A 14,369-nucleotide genomic window follows, 5' to 3' on the forward strand; every position below is an offset into this window, starting at 1 on the left:
ATGCCTGGCCAGAAGCCTATTAGGAGCTGGCCAGTAGACTCCTTTTGATTGCCAGATCACAAGGCAGCTTTGGCCTTGCAGTTCTATGTTGAATCCTGTGATTTTAATCCATAGCTGAAAAAAAACTAAATAATCTAATTGGGAAATGGAGCTGGTCCAGTTCAATGGGGTGGGAGCTATGCATATGGAAAACAAATCTCTAGCATGGTGCTGGGATAGGGTTTTCTTAAAAGCAGCTCTTCTGAGTACAGCCCTGATCAGCAGCCAAAGAGTTACTGACAAATGAAAGTCTGATTTCATGTCAGAGTCTTTCAGGGGGGGACCATTCCAAAATGCTGCCAAATAAAATATCTTGCAGTGAGTGAAGGCCATGAGTCAAGACAAAGAAGTAGACAAAAAGCAGATCCCACACAAACCAAGTGGTGTTTTTTACTGAGTAGAACACAAGTAAAATTCAGAATGCATCAGTTAGAATTAAAGCACAAGTTGCTCTAAAAATGCTGGGTCTGCTTCTCTCTCTTTGAAAGGCCGGCATTTTTCTCATCAAAGGAGCAAATAGATTCACTTTGTGTCCATGGGATTTTATTGTATTAAAAAATGAGGTCAGGCTTCCCTATACTAGAGTAGTCTTGACCTCAGAGAAGCATTTGGCTTACCTCAGTCCCAGATGGAGACTTGGATTCCTTGGCTTGGGAGCTTGGCATCCTCTAGTGGCCAGTGTTAGGAAATCTGGGACCATGAAGCTCCACTGGCATGAACTAAACAGCTTCAGTGAGTTTGCCAGAACTGTGCCAATTTATGATCTGCTTCAAACAAAAATTGAAACATTTCATCTTTTGATTAGCCTCAGACTTAACTCTACACTGATTTTCCTAACGTTTTACTAGTTTTTCTTGCACCCAGAGTCTTGCAGTGCATGAGTGTTTGTACAGTGGAGTAAACCATTATCACCTCCGTTTCTGTTTGTAAATAGAGTCTGCAGTCTAATCCTATGTTAACTGCAAAGTCAGGTATGAAAATTTGCCTTCAACTTTTGTCACTGCACCTTGAAAAGATTGCTATCCAAGAAGGTATCGGATGAGAGGCTTAAGTTGTGCTATGGGAGGCTTAGGTTGGATATTAGGAACAATTTCTTTCCTGTAAGAGTGGTCAGGCATTGGAGCAGCCTGCCCAGGGAGGTGGTGGAGGTGTTCAAGAAATGTGTGGACATGGTGCTTCAGGATATAGTTTAGTGGTCATGGTAGTTGGGTTATGCTTGGACTCAATGATCTTGAAGGGCTTTTCCAGCCTCAAGGATTCTGTGATTCTGTGTCTTATCCATAAGTATGTACATATATATATTTACAAACAACAAGAATCATAGAATCATTTAGGTTTGAAACATAAAATTGTTTTGGTTGGAAGTCACTTTCAGGATCATCAAGCCCAATCATTAACCCAGCACTGCCAGGTCACCACTGAACTGCTTAGCTACATTAGCAAACCTCCTAGTTTTGACCTACCTCAAGATAGAAGCTGAGGTAGTTCAATTTTCCTATTCTCTTGCATTAGGTAATCTTCTCTTGGGTTTCCCATTGCAAAACTGAGTGTTACAATTTGAACAAAATGAAGCTTTTCTTTCCCTTCACAGGGAATGCTTGAAATATCTCTTGATTTGAGGCCTGTTATCCTTTACCCATTTCATCTGCTTCATCTAGTTTAATGGTTACATTCATCGTACTTCTTTATGTGTGTAGGAGTTTTCTGTTACTGGTCTTTAACAGATTGTTTTAATTGTTATTTGTAGCTGATGGAAAATGCAGTTTATACTTTTGAGCAGCTGTTTTCTCCAAGTCGCCAGGCAGACTCAGCCAAAGTTGCAACAACCATTGAAAAAGTCAAGCTGAGAGTACTGAAGGTAAATGTAACATTGCATCATTTGCACCTCGGGTCCTGCCTTTTTGGATATTTAGAGTGTATTTAATGTATCTGAAAGAAAAGATCTCCTGCCATCCATCTGGAAAGGCATGAAGACATTGAGATGCTGCAGCAGGTATGGAGAAGGACAGCAAAGTTGGTAAGGGATTTGGAGAGCATGTCTTATGAGGAGTGGCTAAGGGAGCTGGGGTTGTTTAGCTTGGAGAAGGGGAAGCTGAGAGGTGATTTTATTGCTCTCTACAGCTCCCTGAAGGGAGGTCCTAGTCAAACTGGTGTTTGCCTCTTCTTCCAAGGAGCTAACCACAGGAAACTACCTGTAGCTGCACCAGGGGAGGTTTAGGTTGGATATTAGGAAGAATTTCTATGCTGAAAGAGTGGTCAGGCCAAGGAGGTGGTGAAGTCACCATCCCTGGAAGTGTCCCAGAAACAATCAAATGTGGTACTTTGGGACATAGTCTAATGGTCATGGAGATGTTGGGTAGAAGGTTGGACTTGATCTCAGAAGCCTTTTGCAACCTTAATGATTCTGTGGTTCTTTGAAATAGTAGTTTGGTGGCACCTCGCAAAGTTACTCATGTAGGGAGTAAAAACTAGTTCTGGGTAGACACTTGTCAAAGTATTTCCATGTGCATCCCATTCACTACAGTTAGATCAGCTGGAGGTGATACTCTGGATCTGGGTAAACAATTTTTTATTAGCTTTATAATGAGCCTGCCCCTAGTATTTGTTGCTCTCAGGAGAGGCAGTGCTGGAACACCTGGAGGGGGCAATCACAGGGCTGTTTCTAGTCTGGGTATAAAGAAAATGAAGGGAAAGTGATTCCAGAAAACTAGATTTTAGGGTATTTTTGTAAAAGCTGGAATAACCTGCATGGGAATTCAGACCCTTGTGATGTGGTTTCATTTGGGTTTCACCAGCTACAGGAAAACAAGAACCAGTTCCTCTCATGAGTGATTAATAACTCAGAACACGTTTGGGCTTGTTTCTCTTTCTGCCTGCTCTGACAGCAATACGATTATGACAGCAGCACTATCCGGAAGAAGATCTTTGAAGAAGCACTGGTCCAGATTACCTTGCCCACCATGCAGAAGACACTGGCTTCAACATGCAAACCAGTAGGTTTCTGTGATAAAACCCCCACCCTGTGTGATTAAAAAAAGCACAACTGTTTCTGTGATTAATGAAAGGTAGGGAAGGGTTAGTTAGTACCTTGGCAGTAAATCCTTAGCTCTGTAAAGCTGTTTTCTCTCAGGCAGTTGTGCAGACTGGCTGCCTGCTTGACCAGATGATGCTTACATTTCCCAGTTTCTGGACTGGGAAGCTTCCAGCAAACAGAGAAATTGTAGACATAGCTTTCTCCATCATAGCTGCAGACCTTTGCCCCGTCCCCTTTTAATCTCTTCCCTAGAGATTTGAAGTCCCTTCAAAGTGGACCCCACTTGACAGTTACAATTGTAGGTTATGAGCTTCTCTTTGTGTTCAGCAGCCCTGAAGTCTCCTCAGCCTGTGAGTAGAGGGCACTTTCTTCTTCAGCATCACCCTGAACATAGCTGTGAGCATACCCAGCATCTGCCAATGGCCTCCTTCAATGCCAAATACCTGCTTAGGCAGCAGGACCAGCAAGCAGGCAGGCTGTGCACTTGCTTTCATTAATTTTAAATGGAAAAAATTGCATCAGCCTCCAGGAAACCAACCTGCAGATGTGATCTCTGTTGCACTTAGTCCTGGGGGTAGGTTAATACTCAATGAATGTGGCTACCAGAGTTTCATGGAGATGTTATCAGTGTGGCTGCATCAGGGGCCAGCTGGAATGCTGTTCACATCGCCTCCAAATAAATAATCTGTGCCCTTTTTCAAGCCCCTGCATATCCTCTTGCATTCTCACTCTGCTTGCTGAAAGGTGGCTGCCCTAAGCCATCCCAGCCTCTCTGCCCTTTTATTTCCCTTGATGTTCATCAGTTCCCAGAGGCTGTAAGCTCTTACCTACAGTGTGCTATTCTCAATGATGCCCTCCAGCTTGCTTCAGTTTCAAAACCAAGTTTAAAACTAGGTGTTTTGTCAAGTTATGCTTTGTGAGGCCTTGGGTATGGACTATTACAATTTACAACTTTCAAACATATTTAAACCCACCCTCTTCTGTATGTCATTCTATTTTCTTCACTATCTCTCAAATAATAATCCCTTGTAGAGTGTCAGCAGTTCATTCAATATACAGCATCTACACACAGAGGCAAACATTTCAACACCTTGAATGTGTGGAGAGAGGGTGAGTCCCACATGGTGACACTGTCATACAGTATGGAGGAAATGGTGGCAGCGGTGCAAACTTCCCACCAACCCTCTCTGTTTCATTTCTCACAAGCCTTTTGTGTTTGTGCCTCTGCAGAAATGAGCAGCTAGCTCCTGGCTGGGCACAGACATGCCCAGTCAAGCCTTTCCCTGAAAACCTCCAGATGTTTGTACATAGGCACCTCTTCTAGAAGTAGGCAGAGGCCACTTAATTTACTTTTTATAGACAACCCAGCAGCTGCTCAGTGATAATGACTCAGTTATTGTCTAGACAGCCTGTTGTATGTAAATTCGGTAAGCTAAAAAAGCTACACACCTATTAGAAAAACAGAACCAAACCCTGTGTGCTCCTCCCATGCTCATCATGGACTCACCTCCTTGGACAAACAGCCAGTGAGGCACTTCCTCACCAACTATTTATTGCAGAGGTGTTCAGTATAGGGCAGATGACAGCAATCTATAGAGCATTTAAATGTGCAAGAGTGCTGTTTGATAAATACATCATAGATTGTGAAGATACAGAGTTTGTTTAGTCAGAGTTCAAACAGTTCAGGAACATGGCAGGACCTGCTTGACATCATCTCCAAAGTGCTCTGCTGAAGGAGAACTGTCAGAATCTCTCAGATTTGTAACTGTGCTTTTCTTGTGTGCTTGCACAGGAGCTGCAGAAGTATGAGCAGTTCATTTTTGCTGATTACACTAATATGATCCAAGTGGAGAATGTGTATGAAGAGATTTTGTATCAAACACTGCTTGAGGAAGCCCTGAAAGGTGAGGACATTCTCGAGAGGACAGCAATAACATTTTGGCTGTTGACACCTGAGCTTCCCTGAGCTCCCAAGCTTCCTGGAGTCCCACCCCAGCTGTTTCAGACCCAGGTCCCACTTTCCTGAGGACTGGTGGTTACAATGCTACAGTGTTTGAATTCAGCTCACTTGTGGCAAGCCCTGAAATCTGAATTATGGGGCAACTTTGCTAAACCTGGGGAACTCAGAACTATAGCTTGGCAAAGGCCTATTGCTAACAAAAGGTAATTACACAAACTTCATTCCATTTTGATTCCCTGGGCCAAGGAGTGAAGTTAGGTCCTTATTTGCAGCAAAAATTAATTTCCTCAAATTAAATATACTGCTGGATGCACTTTCCACTGCATCACTGGTGCCAGTGCAGGGCTCCCTGCAGATCTCTCTGCTTCTGTGTCAGAAAACTAAACTATTTTTGATGGCATATATAGATAAAATACTTCAAGCACTTCTCCAAGTATCTCTGTCAGTCTTTCCCACATCAGTTTGATCTTCCTGTTTTATTTAGTGATTAAAGAGGCTGCCATTCTGAAGAAGCACAACCTCTTTGAAGATAACTTCAGTTTGCCCTGTGAAAGCGTGTCCAGCTTAACAGACCTGAAGACTCCTTCAGGATCAGCCCAGACCACTCCTGCAAAGAAGCCTTCCATTGCTCGGGCTGAGGCGTCAGACACTGAGACACAAAGTGATGAAACACTTGTCGTGACAGAAAAGATTTCCTGGGAGAAGGATGCTGATGATAGGAAGTCACCAGACAAAGAGGCAGTCAATTCTGTTCATGTGGCAAGCAAAAGGGAAGAAGTGCTGGTTACAGACATGGCTCAAAACCAAGAGTCCCTTTCGTTGACCTTCACAAAACAAGAAACTGCAGAGGAAAGAAGTGCTGTGGAGAATGAAGATGTGGGGAAAGCAGAGTGTGTAGTGACCACTGAGGAGGAGCTTAAGACACAACAGGAAGCTGTGGAGGTAAAAGTTGCTCCTGAGACTGAAACAGCAGTGAGAGATTTTGGAGCCAGACCTGAAAAAGAACTTGAGGTAGATGAAGGTGCAGTGGAGGAAAAGGTAACTTCTGAGAGTCAGGTGGCAGTAGATGCTGGTTTTTGCAGTGGCACTGAAAAAGACAGCAAAGCACAGGAAGAAGGTGCTGAAATAAAGCTCATTTCCCCATGTGATAATGCAGCAGAAGCAAAGATTTTAGGGAATGCTGAGAAGAAAATTGAGGGAGAAAAAGAAATTATGGAAGTATCACATCTGAGTGAAAATGCAGCAGGAAGGTTTGAAGAGGATAATAAAAAAGCAAGCAATGACCAAGGAGTGAGTACTGAGACAAGGGTAACTTCCCAGGATGAAAAGACTGAGAAAGGAGGGTTTGATGGTAAACCTGGAAAAGAAAGCGAGTCAGAAGAAAAGAGCTGTAAACCCCTCGATGATGTGAATGAGATAAGGAGTTTGCTGATGGTAGCAGTTGAGATACCAGCAGATACTCCAACTGAGAACATAAAGGAGACTTGTGAAGGTGAGATATTAAAGTTGCAGGATCACAGTAAAGGGAACAAGGAGATGAACAAAATGGCTATGGCAGAAATTCAGGTGAGCCAGACAATGGTGGATAAAGATGCAGCAGAATGTGCAAAGTTCAGGGAGGACCAACTATCTTCATCTTGTTTGGGGACAGATGGTATGAACGTAGTGAATGTGTCCAAGGGGCCCTGCTATACTGGCCAAGCAGAATGGCTGGTGGAAGGCTCAGCTATGCCTCAAGGGACACAGGCAGAGGGGGAGATGAAGCAAAGCATCTGGTACACGGGTGTGGGAAGCTGTGAAAGCAACCAACTGCAGCCAGAGGAATATGCTGAAAATGTGTCTGAAGGCAAAAGATTAGATGAGGAGGAAGCAGGAACAGGGAATGGCCAGGCTGTCCTGGTGGAGGTAGGGACTGAGAGCTTACTTCATAACCCTGATGACAATGCAAGCACAGCACAAGTGCCCATTCTGGATATGGAAAACCCAAGCACAGGACTGATGGATGTGCTGGTTTCTGTGGTGCCAGAGCAGGGCGAGGTTAGCACCAGAGACATCACAAGAGAAACAGAGGCTGGTGAGGGTGAAGGGAAGCCAGAAGATGACTCAGCCTCACTCACAGAAATAACAAGTACAGAAGTAAAAGGTGTTTTCACAGAAGAGAACAGAGAAGAGAGTTATGTACAACAAAACTCTGAAGAATAAGAAGCATTCATCAGCCCAGCCCTGCATGATTTCTTTATCCCAGTAATCCATGTTTAATTGTGAATGCTTAATTGGGTTGGGGCTAGAGGAAATGGGCTTTGTTGTGGTGTTACCAGCTCTTGCAGTTTCAGCACAGATCCCTTCCCCATGGAGAAAGGTTTCTCCTTGGTTAAAGCCCTCACTGTTCAAAAGCAGGTTATTGCTGGGGAATCTCATCATTCACCTAAAATTTGCCACCTTTTACATTTCTAGAAAAAGCCTGAGAGTGTGACCACTGAATGCTTCAAAAGCAACTCATCCCCAGCTAGAAAGTGACTTTAACAGCTTAACTGTTCTTAGGTTCTGGAGCAGGGGAATAGCTCCTGGGTTTTAAATGGATGGATTTGACAAGCACTGCCATGATTCTTAGGTGGCTGGTACATACATTGCTATCCCAGGGTGCTTTTAGTATTTGCATGCAGTCCATGGGAAATCAATACAACTTCCAGTAGTTAAACAGAAACAAATAGTTAAGTTAGTAGGTTGCTCATACACCACACTCTATCCCAACTCTGCAAACTGATGACTTAATTATTTTAATGTTTTGATGGCAATTAAAGTCAAGCAAGTATCCTGGTGGTTATTCTTTTCTCTTATTGCTATATTTAAAATGGGGAAAAAATATGGGAGCAGGTTTCTCAGTCCTACTCTGCACTTCTGGGTGATTTAACCTTCCAGTGCACTTTACAGCTATTTTATTTTGTTTTACTTTATGGAAGGGAGAGACAAGAATGTTTACAATAACTATCAACCATTAGGCAGCATCTTTCTGTTTCCCTTCCCCCATCAAATAGATTCATGAGGGCTATCTAACAGAATATTGAGAGTCCTACCCTTCCCATGACTGAGAGAGCCCTGCCATTCCCATGACTGAGTTACCCAGCTCCAGAGGCCTTTTTTGGTGTGGAAATTACATAACAACTGCAATTATTGTGAAATATCATAACAATTGCATATAATTCCTAATACAAATGTTAACAAGCAAAAAGCAGCCAAAGGTTACTCACAGATGCTTAGATTTTGAGGGCAGGATCACACTTCAAAAGCAGTTATTAAAAAGGGAGCTATTGCTGTCAGAGCTGGCATATTATCACCTGTATCCAGCCATGATCTATGCCCAGGGTTGCTTAGATACATTATTTGCATGCACAATTTACAGACTGTGCCCAGGAAAACTTGGAAATGAAACCAAGTATTTTACTAAATTGGGCTTTAGAGCTCAAGACCTCACTTCAAATATTGGTTTAAGGCACCTTAAAAATCTGACCTGGTGTTTCACATTGTTTCTGAATAAATATAATACAGGGCAGCAAAGGTTAATGATAAATTACAGTAAAGACTGCAAGATTTACAACCAAAGAGACATGGGAAGAAATAACAAAAGTCCTGAGAGCATAATGCTTGTCGGCATTTAACTTCAACACACTATGCAAAGCCTATTATTTAATGCTATCAAAACATGCTATAATGCTAACAGAGAATTGACACTAGTGGAACAGGCAAATATTACTGCATGAGTGAAGAACGTTGTTGAGTAACTAGCCCAAGTGCAATGTCACTGCTGTACGAGAAATGCAACTCCTGTTTATTCCAGAAGCTCTGTTATGGTACAGAAACGTTAAGGTCACAGATGTTTTCCTTGCAAAAGTACTTTGTACTCCTTTCCTCCTAATATTTCGTGCAAACCCAGCAATTTGTCAACACGCAAACCGCTGTCAGCCAATTTCTTTTACAAGTCATTAGTTATTCCACTGTCAGCTCCTTTGTTTTTACACATCATTAGCTATTTCTAATTGGTACTGAGCATCAAGGGACTTCAAATTTATAACCTGTGCTTTACAGTTAAGTAGCCACAGTCTCTTTTAGCCATGCTTAAATTAGGGGACGTGACAGTTTTTTAATAGAGTGTTTTGTACAAAAGAGGACCAGCAAGACAGTGACTCTGTGAAAAAGGCTGCCACCTCCTACAGAGGCTCTTTACTGTGGCTAATGTGAACTGGATATATCTGTACAGAAAATACGCACCAGCAACATTCCCATCTGTGTCATTTTTGAGCTATTTCTACGGCAGGCTTAGGTCTGGGTAATATATTCCTGTAATATCAAAGAACCGAGTTGTTAAATACAGATGGATGCTTGGCACACTTGTTTTTCACAAGTAGGATGGGAAAGAAAGGGAAAGATTTAACCTGTACATCACCTTCTTCTGCAATTTAAATTGAAGGCTGATGTTTCACGTTTGTGGACATTTTCTGTGTGCTTGCAAAACCATGAGAGAAAATAATTTTTCTTGTCTTTAACCAGATGTGGGGAGAGGTGACAGCAATTTAGAGGTCAGCAATCTGCCAGCTTATGTTGGACTGCTGATCAAATATTATAATAATCCACCCATTCAGTAATTTTTCTTGCTCTCTTAGATTTTCCTACACTTACCTGGAATGAATTATTTTGCCTGTAAACAAGGAACAGTAATAAATCACCTTTCAGTGCCTGGAGGGTTGAGGTTTAGGAGCCTTAAGGGAAGCAGGCTAGGGGCTGTTTCCACTGTTTTATTTCATGGGGTTGCCAGTTTTAAAGGACAGGATATGAAACACATTGTATCTTGCTTAGAACGTTGTAAAAACGCTTGTCACGGAAATAAAGTCAGCTCTTCCCTTCCATCATTGGCAGGCTGGTTTTGTGTCTGTGTGTGATCATTTCATTGGGGTTTTGTATATTGAAAAAAGGCACTTTGGGGAGTGAATTAAGGAGAAGCTTGCCCAGCACTTTCCCTGATTGAGGGCTGCCTTTCAGCCAGTGTGCAAAAGATATATACACACAAAGCAGAGAGACTGATTTTAACAATGTGACACCAGTTTTGAGGCTAGGCAGTGTCTCACAAAGCTAGCACATCTCCCCCAAACTCCCCACATATTATAAACAAATTATCAACAATTTAAGTACAACATCCCAATACCCAACTGGTTTTCAGCTTCTTTGTCTTCAATTAAAACAACATTATCTACAAAAATCATAGCACATGCTTTGACAGGGGTGGTCTTGTAGGTATGGAGCTTCTTGTAGGTAAGAGGGGTGTATGGGTTAGTATTATGATACATAAATTAGCGGAACCAGGGAAGTGATTGTCCCCCTGTACTCAGCACTGGTGAAGCCACACCTTGAGTACTGGGTTCAGTTATAAGCCCTACAAGGACATTGAGGTGCTAGAGCAAAGAAGGGCAACAAAGCTGGCAGAGTCTGGAGAACAAGTTCTGTGGGGAGCATCTAAGGAAACAGGTTGTTTGATCTGGAGGAGGCTGAGGGGAGACCTGTCTCTACAACTCCCTGAAAGGAGATTGGAGACGTGTTGGGGTTGGTCTCTTCTCCCAAGGACCAAACGACACGCTTCAAATTGCACCAGGGGAAGCTTGGGATAGACATCAGAAGAACATTCTTCCATTAAAGGGCCCTCAAACACTGTACCAGGCTCCCCAGGAAGGTGATTGAATCCCTACCCTCGGAGGGGTTTTGAAAGACCAGAGATGTGCTGACGGATATGGTTTAACACCAGCCTTGGTAGAGTTAGATAATAGTTGGACTCAATGATCTTAAAAGGTTTTTTCCAACCAAAGCAATTCTGTGATTCTATGAGCTAGTCCCCAGCAAGACACACGTTGTTCATACAATGTGAACAGCTTTATACCATAGAGCCCCCGGCCAGTAATTCTCTTCGGCAGACCATGTAGTATGTTTAACTCTAACTTCAACAGCGTTGCTAGAACCTTGGCATTCACTCAGTTTCCTACGCACAGCGGCTCTAGGGCTCGCCGGCCACCTGGAGCAAACCCCCGCAGGGGCGGGGCGCGGCGGGCCGGGGCCGCTCGCTTCAGGACACGCAGCGCTCAGCCCCGCGGTGAATGCCGGGAGTCGTAGTCCGGCGCCGCCGCCCTTCCTTTTGTCCACGTCTCCCTCTCTTTCCCGGCGGGCTGCTGCCCTCACATGATCCGCGCGCTGTCACGTGACTCCCCTGCGCCCCTTCCCTTTTTCCGATTGGCCGGACGGCGCGGCGCGTGTCGGGGCGGGGGACAGCCGGTACCCGGAAGCGGCGCGGTGCGGCCAGGCGGTTTCCTTGACTACGCCACAGGAAAGCCGAGGGGCCGGCCCCTGCTTCCGCCTGCGCGTCGGCGTTGAGAGAGCCGCGGCCGCCGTGCAGTGAGGGGCGGGCAGCGACAGAGATGGGCCGGGGCCGGGCCTGGGCCTAGCGGCAGCGGGCAGGCGGCCGCGGCCATGAGCGGAGCTGCGGGCTGCCAGGAGGGCGGCGGCGAGCCAGGGCCCCGCTGGAGGAGGCCGTGGAAGCTCCTGGCCCTTGGCCTCCTCTCCGCCTCCTCCGTGCTGGCGGCTGCTCCGGGCGCCGGGGCCATGAGCAAGGAGGAGAAGCGCCAGTTGGGGTGAGTGGCGGGCCGGGCCGGGAGGGAAAGGGGGAAGTGAAACGGCGGCGGCGCCGGGTCGTCCTCGGAGCCGCCGGAGTCGTGTGCGGCCGGCAGGGCCTGTGCTGTGTGACCGCCATGGCTTTGCGGTGCACCGGTGTGCCCTCGTCCTGCTGGGGCACGGGATCTGTGCGGCCCGCTGCTGTTGGGTTGGGCTTGACGGGTACGGGTGCGCCCCTGGGCCACCTGAGCTCCTGTCCGTCCCTTTTCCCCCCTCACTGAAGAATCTAGGAGATGCAGGGCATCGGTCTCATCACTGTTTGAGATGTGTGTGCTAGAACTGGGATGGGATTTCGGGTCTGGTTGCCCCTCATGTGGAGTCAACCCCTTGTGCCATACGCTTGGGAGATGCAGTCTTGAAGACTGAAGCCAGTGGTTGCGTGTAATTACGTATAAAAGTGATCAAAGGTAAATCTGTATTCGTAGTCAGTTGGTTTAATTATGGCTGTGCCTCTGGAGCATGTGACTGTTTGGGAGTCATAAAAAAGGTAAATGTTTACATGTGTTCTTGCCTAGTTCCTGTATATAAGGTAATTGCTTTCATCCCCTCTGTAGGTACATATGAGAAGCTGCTCCTCTTCTCCTGTGGTGTAGTTTCTAGTTGGAGAACAAATATTGCAGGCAGTGTGGCAGGGGATTGCACTCCATGGAGTAGAGGTTCTTTTAGACAAATAAGTAAACAAGCATATCATGATCTCGGTATATTACTGAGACAGTTCCATCATTGTCATCTTCCCATCTACTGGTCAGCTGCACAGAATAAGGATACAAAAAGTCTGCTGGAGTAACCCTCTGGATACCCTAAGAGTTATAAATCATTAGGTATAAGTTGATATTTACCTCTGGTGTTTGCAGTTACTGGGGTTCTCCATCTTGGCCGCTCAGGGTACTTTTTGTGCGTAGTGTTTTGCACGTTTTCTTCATGTGACTGCAGAAAGTGTATAAATTTCATTCACCAATTGGGTTTTAAAGCTTTATGTTCATAATTTGCACTCACTTTATCATCAGATAAAGATAAATGTCTTGCCATGCTTCCCCTTTGGGGGCACCAAGCTGGGTCATTTCTGAATAACAGGTAATCTGTGTCTTTATTTAATGGCAGGATCATGACACTCACAGAAATCCTTCAGAAAATGTCCTGTGAATGTAAATTGGCTGTAAAGAAATTAAAGTTTCAGGCAGCTCTCAGCTGCATCACTGAACATTGTCATTGGCCAACCCTAGGGTTTTACCTGCTGCAACAGACTATGAAGTACCTGACAAAAGCATCACACTCTGCGCTTTTGATGACTTAATGCATTTGATGAGTTAAAATTGCTTCTTAAACTTCCAAGTCATTGAACTAAATCAGATATCTTGTCTATAATTGCAGCATTCTTCTCTCTTTATGCTGAGTCTTATCAGCAGAGATTGTGATGTTGATGGTAGCTCAGAAGTTAGTGTGCTCTTCTGCCTTGCAGGGCTCCTCTGTAAAACAGGAAGGCTTGGAGGCAGTGCTGCCTCTCCAAAAGCCCAGTTATTATTTAGATCGTGGCATTTCTCACCTTGACTGCTTTTCAAACACATAAAATAAATGTGTCTACAAGGCTTTTCTTTAGTATTTGTGTGCCAAGACTTTGAATGGAAGGAAGAGGTGTACCTCATGACTTATGGTCCTTTTCTGAATCACAGAGAGGAATTTATGCTGTGTCAGTTGGTTTTACTATTGGTGATTACAAGCAGAACATAATTCTATTTGCCTTTTTTTTGCTGAGCATCTCTCTTTGTGTCCCATCTCTAGCTTTAATGTGTTGGTGACATCAGAGCAGTTTGAGGGAGAAACACAGGAGGTTAAAAGAGATCCCCAAATCTGTAATTTCACGTTAGAAATAGTTGTTCTGCAGTGAATGCAAGTGGCCAAATTAGGAACAATTGCGATGCTGAATTTCTTTGTCTTGAGTAGAGAATACCTGCTCCTGATATTCAGATATTAAAGTGTAACACACCCTGCTGTTCTAAGATGGTGTGTTAAAGGCCATTATGAAGCGGACCACTAATGCTTGCCCTTTTTATCTCTTTTAGAAACCAAGTGCTTGAAATGTTTGACCATGCATATAGCAATTATATGGTAAGTAGAATACTTGTTTAATTGTTTCAGAGTTGTTATTGCTGACCTGAGAGAGAAAACAATCAACAGTATGTGACTTTCAAGAGAAACAGCAGGGAGGTAGGGACAAAAACAAGGCTAAAATAAGTAAGGACACCTGTGTAGCCTGTAAGAAGAAACTAACAAATGTTACTTTCAGGAGGAGCAGTTTCAGGAGGGTTCTAAAAGCTTTCAGAATGGTAGCTAGGAATTACTAGCAATGACTTTTATTAATCTCTGCCTGATATTTCTCAAACCAGTTGATCTCACAAGAAACTGCAAGCAGTGTTGTTGTTTGACAAAGTATTTAGGCTGAAATTCCAGATTCCTAACAATACTAGGAAAAGGGAGCTGAAGAAAGCTGCCTAGTCAGCAGGTTCTGGAGAAAATGAACCGATCGTACTTCGTAGGTAAAAATGGAGTGCAGTATTTCTTCTGGGGCATGTTAGATGCACTTGAGTGGCTTTGTGAGCATAAAGTGGATCTGGGGCCATACCTACGCAT

General features: G+C 44.3%; 2 protein-coding genes across 3 annotated transcripts in view; both read left to right on the forward strand.

Moving 5' to 3' along the window:
• NIBAN1 (niban apoptosis regulator 1) overlaps positions 1 to 9,937 on the forward strand; it is a 78,267-nt gene extending 68,330 nt beyond the window's left edge. Inside the window, exons 11-14 of the mRNA XM_068141328.1 lie at positions 1,787 to 1,897; positions 2,925 to 3,032; positions 4,866 to 4,977; positions 5,518 to 9,937. Of these exons, the coding sequence (XP_067997429.1) occupies positions 1,787 to 1,897; positions 2,925 to 3,032; positions 4,866 to 4,977; positions 5,518 to 7,235 (2,049 nt within the window). The 3' untranslated portion in view covers positions 7,236 to 9,937. The remainder of the gene's footprint in view (positions 1 to 1,786; positions 1,898 to 2,924; positions 3,033 to 4,865; positions 4,978 to 5,517) is intronic.
• Positions 9,938 to 11,343: 1,406 nt separating this feature from the next.
• Positions 11,344 to 14,369, forward strand: part of EDEM3 (ER degradation enhancing alpha-mannosidase like protein 3) — a 34,791-nt gene continuing 31,765 nt past the window's right edge. For both annotated transcript variants that reach the window (XM_068141329.1, XM_068141330.1), the window contains exons 1-2: positions 11,344 to 11,701; positions 13,802 to 13,847. In XM_068141329.1, the coding sequence (XP_067997430.1) occupies positions 11,541 to 11,701; positions 13,802 to 13,847 (207 nt within the window). In that variant the 5' untranslated portion in view covers positions 11,344 to 11,540. The remainder of the gene's footprint in view (positions 11,702 to 13,801; positions 13,848 to 14,369) is intronic.

Source organism: Melanerpes formicivorus, unplaced genomic scaffold, assembly GCF_026170545.1.
Source record: "Melanerpes formicivorus ecotype bairdi unplaced genomic scaffold, bMelFor1.0.p_v2 SCAF_7, whole genome shotgun sequence".
Classification (NCBI taxonomy): domain Eukaryota; kingdom Metazoa; phylum Chordata; class Aves; order Piciformes; family Picidae; genus Melanerpes; species Melanerpes formicivorus.